The following is a 15,581-nucleotide window of genomic DNA, read 5'->3' as shown; positions in this document are numbered from 1 at the left end:
TTAAAAGAAGTAAATCAGGTAACCTGCATATTGTTGCTGGTTCAGTGCCCAGTGTGGCACTTGGAACAAAGGATGTGCGTTGTCAGCCACGAGGTTGCTGCTCCCGTGGTGGGGCGGGAGGGGGGGCAGGTTAATGGGAAAGTTCTCACGTGCCAGGGGAAGCAAAGAGGGCTAAGAGATGCCAGGAGCTTGGAACAGATCGCGGGCAGCAGACGAAAGCCCAAACCAGACACACTTATTAATACATGATCCAAGGAGGGGGGGAGAAAAAGGCGGCCGCATTCCAAGTGATCTTGCGGGTAGATTCTTGCCCAGCTGCCCCTGCTCCCCAGCGAGGTCCGGCCCCAGCCTCATCATCAGAGGAACTTCTGATGGCCAAGGGGAGGGGCAGGGGCTGGGAGAGGCAGTGCCACGCGAGCGCCGAGCCAATTAAGGTTCGATAATAATAGTGCAGAGGCCTTTAATGAATACAAAATGAAAACAATCCTAAATGATTCATTGCTTTTCTTCTCAGGACTGCTCGGCTTTCAGAGCACACGCCAAGAAAAATCCTCCTGAGGGTCAAACAAACCCCCTTTGGCTTTCACGTTGCTCGTCCTTGTCCTCCTTCCTCTCCTCTCCAGTCTCCCTCTCGCCTCTTTTCTTTTCCCACAGAGCAGAGCACAGATGGGGGCTTTTCTTATCCCATCAAGTCACATGGGATGTTTTCAGGGATGTCCAAAAGCCCGTCTGTGCCACGCTCCCCGCCCCACCAGAGCCACCTGGCTGCATCCTGCCCAGGGGCGCTTACCCATGTGGGCAGACGTGGTGTGGGGCTGGATGCTTCTTCCTAAGCATCGTGCCAAGAGCAGGTGCCTCTGTATAAGTGGCCAGGTTACAGCACCCCACGGTGTTTACTGTAATTCCCATGGGAGATGCTGAGATCTTGGCCCCCTGGCCCTTCCCACCCACCTCTGCCCAAGGGGTCTTGCTAGCTCTTCTGTAAAACCTCCACCTCCTGGGAGGCCCCCCACTGGCTGAGCCAGCCCTGAGCCAGGGTTTTTCATGGGCCCCGAGGAGCCCCTGTATGAGGGCACACTCTATGCACCACTGAGGGACCTTCCCACACTTCTGGAGGAGGCCTCGTGGCTCCCGGGATAAAGGAAGACCATGTCTTATGCACATTGTCCCGAGTGTTTCACGGTGCCGAGACAGAGCAGGTAACTCTTAGCAGGTGGTTTTAGAATGCCTAGGCGAATGAATCCTCATCTGCATTTATCAGGAGGCAGGGCTGCTCCCCAATGACAACCTAAATGTCGCCTTTCTTCCTGCCCAGGAGAGGAAACTATGCCCCCCTCTGCCCAGACCCCAACTGCACAGCCAAACTTCGCTCGCTGTTTACACCCACCACCTCCATCTCATTCCCCAAGCTCCCCCTCACTCCAGGGGGCTTCTGTCCCCACATGCGGGAACCGGATCGTGCTAAGATCTCCAGTGGCCTCCATAACCCGACCCCACCGTCCACTTTTCTCTTACGGGGGCCCCCAAGAGCATGTGCCCGTGAACCACTCCCCTCCCTGGCTTCCGTAGCCCATGACCGTCCCAGACCCACGTTTTATGTCCTGTCCCAAGGCTCCAAGCGTGTCGCCATTTCCACACTAAATCCAGGAACAAATGCCCCAAGCTGGATTCTGCACTGTCAGCGTGGCACTCCTCCCCATCTACATCTGGGAACTACTCCTCTGGAATCCCCCTCCCTGCAGGGGTGACAGCTGGTCGGGAGGGGAACACGGGTGAGATTTAGAAGGCAGAAGTGAAGCAGAGGCCACTACGCTCTGAAGGTCAGACACAAGGATGATACCCGCAGAGGTGCCCAGAAGGTGCCAGCTGGCCCTAGCATCCGTATTTGCACCCGCCCTCTTTTCTATCTGCCCTGCTGACAGCACAGGTCTATGCCCACCTCTCCCGATTCGGCTGTCCACCTGCTGACCTGGTCAGCACCCCTTTCGTCTCACAGACAGTCATATGAACACAGCTTCTTGGGATTTTCCCACAAGCCCCCCCTCTTACCCACATCAGCTGGTGCTTCTGGGGATGGCAAAGATCGGTCTTGTGATTCTTCGAGACTTTAATTCCTCAACTCCCCCACGTTCACGTAAGCTCTATTTCCTACACTCAATTCTTTTATTTCCAAAATACCTGTGGGTGCTGCTTTCCTGACCAAACCCAGACAGATGTACATCCCCCCGCCCCAACCTCCACTCCCTCTACATCTCTTGCCCGAGAAATGGTGTCTCTGGGCAGCAGGCGGGAGTTCTGCACCCTGCCCCTTACTGCCACGGCTGATGCATCTTCCTCATGACTATGAGGCTAACGAGGCCAGACATCATTGTAGTTTTGCTCCCTAATTTATCCTCAGCTCTAGAGAACAGGGCTTGGCTCATGACAGGGATTCATCAGCTGTTTATTGAATAAATGGACAGATCTCAAGGCCTGTTCATTTCACTGTATCCTAAGTCCTTCTCAGACCCTCAAATCCTTCCATCTCTGATCCCTGTCATAGCCTGAGAGAAAAGAGAGATTCAGGTGTAGGGGGCTAAGAACCACATGTACCCAAAGAATGCACACGTATAAATGAGGAACAGTCCCCTCCCAGATGGCTGTGGTCTTGCTTAGTCAACCACCCTAGGAACTGAGCTCTGACTCACATAGCCTCTTAGGACTATGACGTGAGTCCTGCAGCCGAGTGATCAGGGCCAGAACCTGGTGAATAAACCCTGTGACTGGAGAGCTTTGTTTAAGAGGTAATCTTGGGGCGCCTGGGTGGCGCAGTCGGTTGAGCGGCCGACTTCGGCCAGGTCCCGATCTCGTGGTCCGTGAGTTCGAGCCCCGCGTCGGGCTCTGGGCTGATGGCTCAGAGCCTGGAGCCTGTTTCTGATTCTGTGTCTCCCTCTCTCTCTGCCCCTCCCCCGTTCATGCTCTGTCTCTCTCTGTCCCAAAAAAATAAATAAACGTTAAAAAAAAAAAAAGAAGTAATCTGTAATTGGGACCTATTACAGTAGGTCTAATCTAAGACTCAGTCTTAGATTTTTGCCCAATACCTAGATCAGGGCCCAACTGCATCATATTCACCATGATAGGAAAACTGCCTGGCTCCTCTCTGCTCTGAGAAAATCCCTTCTGAAATGGACCCGCTCTGGATTAGGTCTGTGTTCCTGCTCTAATGGAAGGGGATAAAAATGAGACATCTTTATTTCAGACTATCTGACGCAGGGATTGCACAGCTCTGTCTGGTCCAGGGAGGGGATGAGTGTGTCCCCTAAAGCCAATGTCCGGGGAATGGAGTGAGCGGGCAGCAGAGTTGAGCCAAGACAAGGGACAGAGGCGATGGCACACAAGGCCAGGGGAAGGGATGGGACGAGAACAGGCCAAGGGCAGCTGCAGTCCGACTGGACAGAAATGAAGCATTTGTAGGGTCATTAACACCACAAGAGCAGAAGTAAGAAATGCAACCAGGGCAGATGTCGTCTGGCAAGTGGCCAGGAGAGAAGCTGGACATGGCTGGGTCCCCCCCAGAGGCTGTAGGCAAATCTGTATTTATTTATTCAGACTTGACTTAGTTGAGAAGAGCCGTGGAAAAGGCTGGGGAGGAGATAAGCCAGAGGGTCGGAGCAGGGACATGGATGGGACTCCTTTCTGGGCAGAGGACTCAGTCCAACACAATGACAGCATCTGGAAATGCTGGGTGGTCCCACGGTCTGGCGGGGGGAGGGGGACAGGCACCTGGGACATTCCTGCAACCCTTCCAAGAGGGAAATCTAAGGGAACATGCTGGGCCTGTGGTCACACGGCAAGAGAGAGTGCAACATCCTTCATTTGGGCTTAGGTGACACAAGAGACGGACCTGCGTGTCATGCTAAAGGGGCTGTGGGGACTCTGGCCACAGAGGCAGCTATGTGAGAAGAAACGTCCACCCAGATGTCCACGTGTGGTGGGAGGAACCACAGATGAGGACACAAGGTTTCACCTTCCCCAGGGTGCGTAAGTGTAAGAGACGACTTTCCTCCTGGGGGCTTTCAGACTGCCATCCCAAATAGAAAGGAAGCGGGGGGAACAGCCCTTCTTCCGCTGATATTAACCGGGCATCCACGCGGGAACCCCTAAACTTGCAAAAGTTCTGAGGAGCAGGAAGCTTGAAAATAGAGATAACCTGGATGTGACAGAACGATTCACTTTACTAAGGAGACGACAGAGACTAGGATCCTAATTCTCACCCTGTCTGTATATAACAGTTCCATCTGGCCAGTCCAAAAAGCAGATGGATCTCAGAAGCCACCTGTAGACAGTCATGGCCTGAATCAAGTGCTGTCCCTGGCAGTCCCCAATATATCTCACTGTTGACAAAGTGCACTAGGCTCTGGGAGATCGGTGCATCATTCCTGACCTGGAAAACGTCCAATTTTCCACTTCTGTTTCAAAGGAACGTCTTCCCGGCTCACCAGCCTAGGGGAAGGAGTTACATCCTCTGTCTGGCGCCACATATTGGGGCGGGAGGTGGGAGCAGGACCTGGCTTTCTTGGAAATAAGTGCATCCTGACATAGCATGTTGATAACCAGACGACCACTGTGCTCGCGCAGGAGGCCAGGCAAAGCTTTGGAACCAGCGGTGACCCAGAGGACAGAAGGGGACTCACTTGTAAATTCTGTAAGAACTTATCCTACAGACAGATGGGCCCGCGCACAACATGACGTAAGTACAATGTGAGCCACAACACTGTTTGCAAGACCCAAAGTTATGCAGTGATCTGAACACCCATCACAGGGGCTGGTTAAACAGGTTCCTACGGATCCAGACAAGGAAAGAACACGTAGCCGTAAGAAAAAAAAAAAAAAAAAGATACAAGAGTGTTCTTCCCGTATGGATATGGAAAGACCACCAATATAAATTATTAACCATAAAAAACCCAAAAACAACGAGGTATGGAATAAGAAAGACCTTGGATATGCGTTAAAATCCAGAAGGAGACACAAGAAACTAATCATAGTAATTACCTATTTGGCAGAGCAGTGGGTTGGAAAATAGGTGAACAGGAGACAGAGTGCAAAGGAGAGATACCACTCCCTCCTTTTTATATTTTTTGACTTCTGAACAATACAAATACATCATCTATCAAAAAAAATGAAGAACTCCAGAGCATCAGAAAATAAAGAAGAAATCAATGAAGAGTAGTCACTGAAAATCATACTCCTATTCCACATTCAGTCATTAATTTAGACTGAGAAATGTTTCCATTCACATATAATGATGGGGATAAATAATTGCAATAAAGCTGGAGACCATGAAAATAGAAAAATTACTCTTTAGAATCTCGGATTAATTTTCTATTGACGAAGGAAATCAGAAGCATGCTATTTTTGATGGCTCCTATTATAAGGAAAAAAAAAAAACAGACTTATCTGCAGCGTTTCAAAAATACCAGCAAATGAAGTTGTTTGTGTTTGCTTCTTGGATCAATTAATTGCACAAATGAAACTGATTTCTAGGTTGAAAGATGACTTTTGCGAGGGGACAGGTATGGGGGTGATGAAGTGGTTTGTACTGAGAGCCTGCTGCGAAACGTGGAAAAGTAGAGAGTTACTCCCCCAAATTCTGGAATATTCTTTCCGGTTTTCTTTCTGTAATGTATTCAGTTACGAGGCAGAAACGGCCATTTCTATTAAAACTCGGGCTCCAGTCCTGTGCTTTAAAGGAGAGTTTGTCACAGAGAATGCTAGGACGCACAGTGCTCTGTCCCGCTTCTGTCTGTGAGACCTCTGATCCCTTGTCATCACATCCTGATAAGGGGATGGCAGAGGGCTGCCGTACCACCACGAACACTGGGACCTTTTCCTTCCAGTGACAACGCGCTCCTGTGCGTCCCAGACACTTAACAGTTCCTTTCATGATTCGACGCGGCTCCTCAGACACCCTCCTGTCGTTTATTACTGTCCTTTGGTAGCCTGGACTCTCTTCACCTCATTGGCCCAACCCAAGCTGGCATTTTTAGGTAACGACCTCAATGCTCATCACAAAGTGCAGGACAACCCACGTGCCTAGAGGCAAAGGGGATATTGAAAAACTGCAAGAAGAAGGAGACTCTCGTGTTCCCTTTCAGGGTCACTGGCTGAAGGATAATGGCCAGGGAGAAACATTCTCAGATGAAAGCAAGACCTCCGTCCACCTTTCGCTCCCATCACTGGTAACGCAGGAGCCAGAGCACATCCGGGCAGAGCCTTAATTACCTCCTGCAGAAAGGGGAGGAAAGGGCTGGTCTCCGGGGAGCAGCGAGGCCCACGCTTTGCTCCAGCCACCTCGGGAAGGAAGTGTGGGCAGGACACAGAAGGGGAAGGATGTGGCTGCTGCTAGGAGTGAGCATCACACCCCCGTGTCTCTCCCTCTTGCTCTTTCTCCTGCAAACAGGATCTGTCCCCGTATCGCAGAGCCTAGGCCTTCCCACCAGCCCCGCACTCACACACAGTCCACGCTGGAATATCCTTCCGGGCCTCTCCACCACCTGATACCCACTCCTCCTACACAAGAAGCCTCCCCTGCCACTATTCCTCCTCTGGGGGGAAAACATCTGCACCCCTCCCTCGCAGCTCCACCCGCCCTGAACCAATCCCTGCGTGAGCGGGTTTACACTCTGGGTTTCCTGATCTCTCCATGTGTCTGTGTCTTCCTCTTATGGGCACGTAACCACCCATCCTTTACTGTCAGGTTATTATCTTTTCATAAAAAAAAAAAAAAAGTTTTGTTTCCTTATTGAAAAAAGGATACGTGCTCATTTTGGATCATTTAGTAGTTTGCAGAAAATGTGAAGGAAACATGAAAATTAATGCTTCAGTCTCTAGCCAGAGGTAATGTGCTGTGAGCAGCTGGGTGTACATCTTCTGTATAGATCTTTCCACGTAAAGACATACAAGTGTTTAGATTTTTTTCCTTTTCTTTACTAAAAGGGATCATAATCTGGTATATTGTTTTATAATATGCTCGTTTCGCTTAATAGGTTAGCTGTTGCTCGTGGGTGTTCCTTTGTACATAATTCTATCTGTACATTGTATCTCATCTCAAAGTAAACATGAGCTCCTACCTTTCTAGCTCTATATTTCTTTTCTTTTTTTTATTTAAACTTAATTTTTTTTTACTTTTTTTACTGTTTAATTATATTAGAGAGACAGAGTGTCAGCAGGGGGAGGGGCAGAGAGGGAGACACGGAATCTGAAGTGGGCTCCAGGCTCCGAGCTGTCAGCACAGAACCCGACGTGGGGCTTGAACCCACGAACCATGAGATCATGACCTGAGCCGAGTCAGATGCTTAACCAACTGAGCCACCCAAGTGCCCCTAAAATTTTTTAAAATATTTTTGAGAGAGGGAGAGAGACAGACAGACAGACATGGAGAGGGAGGGAGGGAGGGAGAGGATGAACAGGGGTGGGGCAGAGAGAGAGGGAGACACAGAATCCAAAGCAGGTTCCAGACTCTGTCAGCACAGAGGCTGACGTAGAACTTGAACCCGTGAACCACAGATCATGACCTGAGCCAAAGTTGGATGCTTAACCGACTGAGCCACCCAGGTGCCCCTATCTATTTAAGTAGTTTCTATACCCAACGTGGGGGCTCGAACTCCCAACCCCGAGATCAAAAGTTACACGCCTTTCCACTGAGCCTGCCAGGCGCTCCCCCAGTTCTCTATTTCTAGTGTCTCGTCCAGGCCCTGAGATATAGTAGGGGTTCAGGTGGCAATGCCCTAGCAGAAGTCACATCTTCTGACAAGCCATCGCCTGAATGAGTACACACTTTTAAATCAGTTCTGACAAACGGGGCCAGGCTCTGTGAGAGGGCTTGCAAACTCCACACCTTTGAGGGCAAGACAGGAAACAGGTAAGAAAACTGGCACAGGTGTAGGGGGGTAGCCAGTGGTGGGGACTATGGCTAAGAGGAGATCAAATGCCTTGTTTGTGGGTTTGACCATTTCTCAGCTCCAGCCCGTCGCTGCCCTGCGAGGGTGCCAGGGCCGAGTCAGCTCTCATGCAACTTCTAACAGAGAGGCCAGGAACCCAGATCTGTGTAGGAAATGCGCAGGCCATTTGAACCTTGCTTCAGGACACAGTAAGCACATCCGTAGGGCAGAGAGGGTGTATAAACAATCGGTTCGTTTCTTCTGTACTTCGCAGACACAGCACCTCCAGTCTCCAGTTCAGTTTCCTGAGTGCTTGACCACACAAAGGTGAGAAGGGAAAGGACATCGAAGGCTGGATGTTCAGCGTCAGCTCGGACACTGTTTCTCGAAAGATAAAAACTTAGGAACCCATCCCTTCTCCTGGAGTAGTGGTTCTCAACTGTGGGGGATCCTGCCCCCAACCACAACCTGTAGAAGTATCTGGAGACATTGGCGGTTTCACAAATGGGCAGGCATTGCCAGTGGCATCTGGTGGGTAGAGCTCAGAGATGCTGCTGAAGACAGATACGGCCCCAAATGTCAGCAATGCCAAGCTGGAGATGCTCTGTAGGGGGCACAGTGGTTCTCAACCTCTGTTACATTCCAGAAACATTTGGTGTGGGGCAGGGGGAGGGTGCTTTCAAAAGATACAGATACCTGGGTCCTATCCCACAGTAAGGAAATCAGACTTTCTAAGGATGAGGCTCAGGCCTCATATTTTAAAAGCTCTCAAGTAATCCTAATAGGGAGGCAGGGATGAGATCCATGACGGTCAACAACAAACTGCCTGCGTGCGTCCATAATGGGTCCCCCGCCCTTCCCCTCCCCTCCACCCCTTCACAGAACTGGCTCCAGGCTCTTCTCAAATAGGTGCTCGACACATATCCATTGCCTGAATGGGGGGGGGGGTTGTCTGAATGGGCGGGGGGACATAGATTAGTCGTCTCTCATTAGTCGCCTACAACTGCTGTGCTGGACCTGTATTGACTTCCAACGTTCTACTGGTGGCTGATACAAGCCTTTTTGTTTGTTTGTTTTAGTTGATTATGCAGTACATCAAAAGGATACAACTTCCAGCAGTCAGTCAGCAGCATGCCAACACACTTTCTGTTGGAATAATTACTTCTGAGAGTGAAAGGTACAGGAACAATCTGGGCAATATATCCATGCCAAAGGAAGCTTACAAAATTAACTCGCAATCTTTTTTGTCACCCCTCCCAGTCGTAGGCAAGGAGATGAATTAGAAATTGTGCATTCAATGCGATCCTGGAAACTTTCATGGCTGTCACTCAAGGAGATAGGCAATAAGAAAATAAAATACAAAACCCAAGCCAGGGCGGCAAGGAAAGTCTAACATCAGCAAACCACTAATGCCAACCAGATTTCCCTATAATCAGAATTATGTGACTGGTGACGTATTCACATTTAATAGAGTTATGGGAAATTTTCACAGGTTCTGATGGAAGTTATAAGTGGGTGAGACATGAACAAGGACTGGAGCTTTAGTGTTAAAATCTGCATTGGCCAACCTACTGGCCTGCCAAATGCTATTCAAGGAAGTAGTATTCTCACCCACGGCTTCCTGGGGACAGCACGGGGCCTCTAGCCAGGTGTTCAGGAAGCCTGGGGCCTTTATCCAGAGTCATGGCTGGCACTGGAAATGCAAGGGTCCACAAAAAAACCCCAACCCCATTGCTGGACGCTGGAGCCCAGTGAAGGAGATGTGGAGTCAACAAGCTGTTCTTGGGGACTGGGGAGGGAGGGTCTGACCTTGCAGGACAGAGCAGGTGCCGGAGGACTCTGCAGGACCAAGTTCTAATGCAGCCCTGGAAGAAGTGATAAGCGGGGAGGAGGCTTCTCAGCTGCAGAAAAAGAACTACTGTGCATCTGAAGGGCTTAAGGGAAGACTCTCCTTGAGAAAAGGAGCAGCGTGTGCAAAGGCCCGGAGGTATAAAAGGAGCAGCGTGTGCAAAGGCCCGGAGGTATAAAAGGAGCAGCTCGTGACAAGACCTGGAGGTAAGGGAGAGCTGGGTGTGTCAGAGGAACCCCATGAAGTTCAACACAGTAAGTCGTTCTTCAACAGGTGGGAGAAGTGGGGAGGTTGAGGCTGCAGAGGCAGCAGGGCCAGCCTGTGAAGGCAATGTCCTGACTATGGAGCGCATGAGTGAAGTCCTTTCAAGGAAGAAGAAGGTAAGCATCCTCAAGAGGTCAGTAGCAGAGTCAGAAGACGACACTGGGTTTGGGATCAGACCAATCCACATTCCAATGCCACCACCACCATGCTCTGCGCGAGCCGGGGCAAGTGACTAGTTTGTCATCGGGAGTGAAAATAACGCCTCCCTCCCCAGGTTGCCGGGAGGATCGACGGGAAAACGCACACAGGGCCGGGGGTGCAGGGGTAAGAATGGTTGCGCTCACACCTGGAAAGCTAGAGGACTCCAGCAGACGGTGAAGGAATAATAAGGAAACAGGGAAATTGGGAAGACGGATGAGGAAGGCTTCAGCTTGTGGAAGGGCTTTTTTGAGAGCTTGGAGGCAAGAATTGGGAACGAAGGAGGGAGCGAATGTACCAGGAATATAATCCACCATTTGGCATTTCCCCAAAATACTGCAGCAGAGATTTAGAAGATTGAAATTGCTTTCTGCTCATTTTTGGATGGTGGCCTGAGATTTCTTTGACTCCAGGCCAAGTCGTCACGGACCACGAGTGACATGTGGAAGGCCTGTTGCCTGGCCCACGCAGGCTCTTGAAAAAGTTTGCTGCTGTTGCGACCTCTACAGTTAGGGTTGTTTTTAAGGCTAGGTTGTCACAAGGACCCCTTTCCGGGATAGGCGTGGCCTCATCGACCTGTTGACAGCCAGGACATCCTGAGATCTGCCTCCATGGAGGAGAAATGTGACTCCCACCCGGTCCTGGGGCCCGGGGCTACCTCAATCTCTGACTTGTAATCGCGGGAGGAGAACCTCTCTGATTTGCCTGCACCCCAGCAGATGATAGGAGGCCTTAGGAGGCCTCCAGCAATGTGAGGAAAAGGCAGGTGTCTGGAGAAGGAACAGTCTATCCAGAGGGAATCAGAGAAGCTCACTATCCAATAACTGCATTCCACACATTCCTGTTTCAGCAGCTGCAAAGACTCACTGGCCGGTGAGGCTCTCATTCAGTAAGACTCGTACATGCAAGATCAAGGGATATGCAATTTTTAAGACAATTTTTTTTTTTTTTTGGCTGTCAGAGAATGCTCTGGAATAGAGACCTGTTTGGTCTCAGGATACCAGCCTATACTGAGTCAATTTAATTCCTAAAGCAGGACAAGAAGCAAAACTGATGTATATAACTTTTTGGCTATTAAGATGTTAATAAAATTGTTGTCATGAAAAAGAATAGCTTGTACTTTTATTTTAACCATTCACAAGGCCCCATCCCATTTTAAAATTCGTTTCCAGTCACATAAAGAAATTGCTTTATCATCTAATTAAAAAAAAAAAATCAGTTTCTCTCCACCACCACCACCACCACCACCACCACCACCACCACCATCCCCCCACCATCGGGATTTATTTTCTCAATAGAAAAATGTTAATAACTGGCCAGAAATCTAAATGTTAAAAGCAAAGAAAAATGAAATCTTTGGAGATGAAAATAAGTGATCGATTTCCTTCAGAGAAATTGCTGCCTCTAAAAGATACAGAATGTGAGCAGGACAAGAAACAAGTAATTCCAACTCTGAATTCCTCTAAGGCAGCCACCTAGCCTTTTCCTTATCTTTCTCTTCACCTATGCATTCCTGAACATTTACAGAGCACTCCTGGATGACAGCCCTCACTCGGGAAACTCACAGATCAGAGCAGACGACAAATACGTTTAGCAGATCACTGCAGTGAAATGAGAGAGAAGCCTTCAGGAGAGACAGATCAGAGAACCACAGAGGCAAGAACATCAAAGCTAAAGAAGAGAAGGGATGTTTTCACAGAGAAGGGGGAAGTCGAGTAGGGTACCGACAGTTGAGTAGGAGTTGTCCAAATGGGGAGAGAAGTGTGAAAAGGCATACACGTTGTGTGGGGGAAGCTGAATACCACAAACTAAAAGGAAACAGAGCTAGAGAGAATGGCTGAGAACAGACTTGCGCTGAAGGCACATACAAAGCCAGTTCAGTGCCTAGATCTTATCTCATAGGTAGCATTAGACAGGGCCCTCTGCAGTGTTGCAGACATCATTTCGGCTGCAGTGTAGAAGATGGGCCAGAAGGGGGCCACCCTGAGCTGCGGGGACAGTTGGGCAACTGCCACACTGGTCCAAGGGAGAGACCAGGAGGGCTGGCACCAGGGCAGTGGTGATGTGGATGCAGAAGACAGGCTGGTGTATAAGCATGACTTGGTGACCAGTCAGTCCCTTAGCATCAGGTTTTCAAGCAGAGAACATGGAAAACGGCAGGCTGATAGCCAATTGGAAAATTCATACTGACAAGGGGGGAAAACAAAAAACAGTTTGGGGGGGGGGGATGGGTAAAAGTGGGAGGTATCTAGTTGAGAATAATAAGGCAAAGGAAACGGAAAAGGAGGAGGTTGAATTACTGTCAGATAGTCTCAGGTTTGGAAGAAGACTTCTCTGATAAATGGTATTCTAGCCTTCCTTTATATACTTCTGTTGACGGGGAGCTCATTACCGGTAGAGTCAGGCTGTTCCACTGACACCCTTTGTGAGTGTCTTGAACCATAATCTTTTTCTCTGGCTCCATATGTACAGCTTCCTTTGAATTTTTTTTTTTTTTTTTAACTTTTGGTTGCTCCGTGACACTTTCTGGAAACCTACTTGATTTAGCAGGAAGGCCTGAAAGACCCGGCAGTCTACCCACTCTGCTGAGGATCCTCCACTGGACTGCGGTAGAGTCTGGGAAACAGTCACAGGGCAGGAACACAAAGTATAGAACACATGTGGTGGCCCACTGCTGCCCTTGACCGTGGGTTTTAAACTACTCTGTCTGCCCGCGTCCCCTGCCCCATCCCCTCCGGTCAGAAAATCACCAATACCGTGCTGTTGCAGCCAGCGAAGCAGGCAGACAGGTAGGTGATGCCATCTGCCCCACACACGGGAGTGAAGGAATCGGTTTGGCATTCACAATTTTTATTGCAGGGTGAGTAGGGGTCCAGGGCCACGCCAGGCGCTGAGCTGGAAAAGAACCAAAACATGGAATCCATCAAAGGAAGGTCAATTTCGATTGGATCGCTCCGCCCTCTGCTGTGACGAGTCACCTGGCATCCCTGCCTTCTCCTCCTCGGCTCTCCCCCCTCCGCGTCCCACAAGGACCGGCCTGGCGCCTCTGTTGAGAGACGCCGCGCACAGAAGCGACGGTGCCAGGCTGCGCGCTTCCTCTGCCCGGAGGCGAAGAAGCCTCTTCATATCCTTTGCACCAACGTGCCCTCTGGGCTCAGGTCCGGGCCACCTCCTCCAGGATGCTGCTCATGATTGCTGCGGCTCAGCCCGTTCCTCCTTCCCTGACCCAGCAACTCCTCCTGGCAGAGCTGAACACAGACTTCTCCCTTCCTCGGGGCAGTCCTTGTCTCTGTTTTGTCCCTCCCCAGCAGGCAGTACGCCTCACGATGCTTAACAACACCTCAACTAGACTGGCTTCCGTAACTATCGTCTGTGTGATTCAACTTCCTGAGAAAAAGAACACGAGTTATTTTAAATTTCCTTTTGTACCATTAAAGGCACGATTACCCAGGGCCTGAAAAACTGCAAAGAGGTAAAGGGCGGAGTGGGCGTTGTGAGCTCCGAAAGAGACGCAGGCTCTCCTTCCAGCCCCGTTATTTTCAGCTGAGCCTCCCAGGTTTCAAGAACGCTTCGTAGTAATGATGATGACGGTGGTATCTGACAATTTATGTGGCAGGCACTATTCACGGTACCGCACGGATATTTCACTTATTCTCTGTGTAACCCCATGGGGTTGGTAAGAGAGAAACTGAGGCAGAGCCAGGCTGAGTCGCCTGCCCAAACATACCCACCTTCTACATGGGAAAGGGGGAGAGGGTTCTGGAGCTCTACCAATCTGGGGAGAGTTAGCAGTTGGACTGTAGTCCCTGAGCTTTTTTTTTTTCCTTTTTTTAATGAAGAAGAACTTCATTATCGTAAGACCCTATGCTTTGAACCGCGACAAGTTTACTACTTGAGAGCTGGCACAGTTTAAGGCTGGCAGTGTTTCTCTCCAAAAGCTGTTATTCATGGTATGCACAAACCAGAAGGTGCCACATTTGGGAGGGGGAGGAACCAGGGCTGGGGTGGGGGCAGAAGTGGCCACGGTGGTGGTAAAGGGGACAGAGGGGCACACAGACGCGTGGACTATGCATGAATATACAGACAGCTGCCTTCACCGGTGTTCCCACATTCAGCCTGCTTGACCCTGCGGGTGCCTATACCTTCTAGATACAGGACAATAGGAGAAAGCCTGATGGCCTGCTTGGAGGAGGAGGAGACTGGTAGGAGGAGGAACTGGTATCCTGCAGGCCAACTCTGCTGCACCCTTGAAGCTCCAGGCTGATCCCCAAGCAGCTTCCAAGTCTCACACAGAAAGGGGGACAGCTGTGGATGCTGGACTCTTCCTAATTTCCTCTGGGGCAATTCTGGTTGGACTCTAGGTCAGAGCCTTGGGGTAATAACTAGAAAAAAAAGTGTCCCATAAGAACTAACTTCCTTCACTTCTCCCTCTTTTATTCCCCCCCTCCTTTGCCCTCCCATACTTATCAATACCTACTGTGGATGAGACCCTATAATTACTATGGGAGCCTAATGATAGCTCCTGGCAATTTCAGGAACGGTTGTAATCTATTCTGTCTTTCCTTTTAGGCCGAAATTGTTAAAGTTTTTATTTATTTATTTACTTATTTATTTATTTACTTACTTATTTACTTATCTATCGATCTATCTAGAGAGCAAGTGGGGAAGGGGTAGAGAAAGAGGCAGAGAGAGAAATCTCAAGCAGGCCCTGCGCTGATAACACAGGGCCTGACAAGGTACTCGAACCCACGAACAGTGAGATCATGACGTGAGCCGAAATGAAGACTTGGATGCTTAACTGACTGAGCCACCCAGGAGCCCCTAAGATGAATTTTCAAATAAAATTTCTCTGTGTTATCTTTAATTATTCCTAAGGTCAAATGATAAAAATGGTAATAGGAGTACTGTGGGGAGTGAATGTAGGACGATTTCCCCCCGTGTGTTCCCGGCTCTCCCAGGAGACAGCTGTTGAGTGGAATGGCCTTGCACCCTCTACCCATGAGGTCCACGTTGATTCTCCGGCACTGGGAGGAAGATACAGAGGCATCATCGAACCCTCCATTCATGGTCACCAGAGACAAAGCTGGTGACCCTACCATGGCATCCCCTGGGCAGGCAGGGGCGGAAAGAGACATTTGTGGCACTTACGTGTTTCCATAGGGAACAGTAACCCCAGCCACAGGGCCCGTGTCACAGCCCAGGAAGAGGAAGGAAACATAGCAAGCTGTGGACACCAGGTTGACGAGCATGGCCATCCGAATGGCCCCGAGGGCGGAAAGACTGAGCTTCTTTACCAGGAGACCCCCCAAGAAGATCCCCAGACAGGCACATGGAATTGCAGTCATCCCTGG

General features: G+C 49.9%; 1 protein-coding gene across 1 annotated transcript in view; it reads right to left on the bottom strand.

Annotated features, from left to right (window-relative positions):
- SLCO3A1 (solute carrier organic anion transporter family member 3A1) overlaps positions 1-15,581 on the bottom strand; it is a 298,024-nt gene that overhangs the window by 33,894 nt on the left and 248,549 nt on the right. Inside the window, exons 6-7 of the mRNA XM_040493405.1 lie at positions 15,379-15,577; positions 12,987-13,125 (exon numbers count right to left, since the gene is read on the bottom strand). Coding sequence (XP_040349339.1) covers positions 12,987-13,125; positions 15,379-15,577 — 338 coding nt within the window. The remainder of the gene's footprint in view (positions 1-12,986; positions 13,126-15,378; positions 15,578-15,581) is intronic.

Source organism: Herpailurus yagouaroundi, unplaced genomic scaffold, assembly GCF_014898765.1.
Source record: "Herpailurus yagouaroundi ecotype Mexico unplaced genomic scaffold, PumYag 185, whole genome shotgun sequence".
NCBI lineage: Eukaryota > Metazoa > Chordata > Mammalia > Carnivora > Felidae > Herpailurus > Herpailurus yagouaroundi.
The sequence above is the reverse complement of the archived record's forward strand: the minus strand, read 5'-3'. Positions and strand labels throughout refer to the sequence as shown.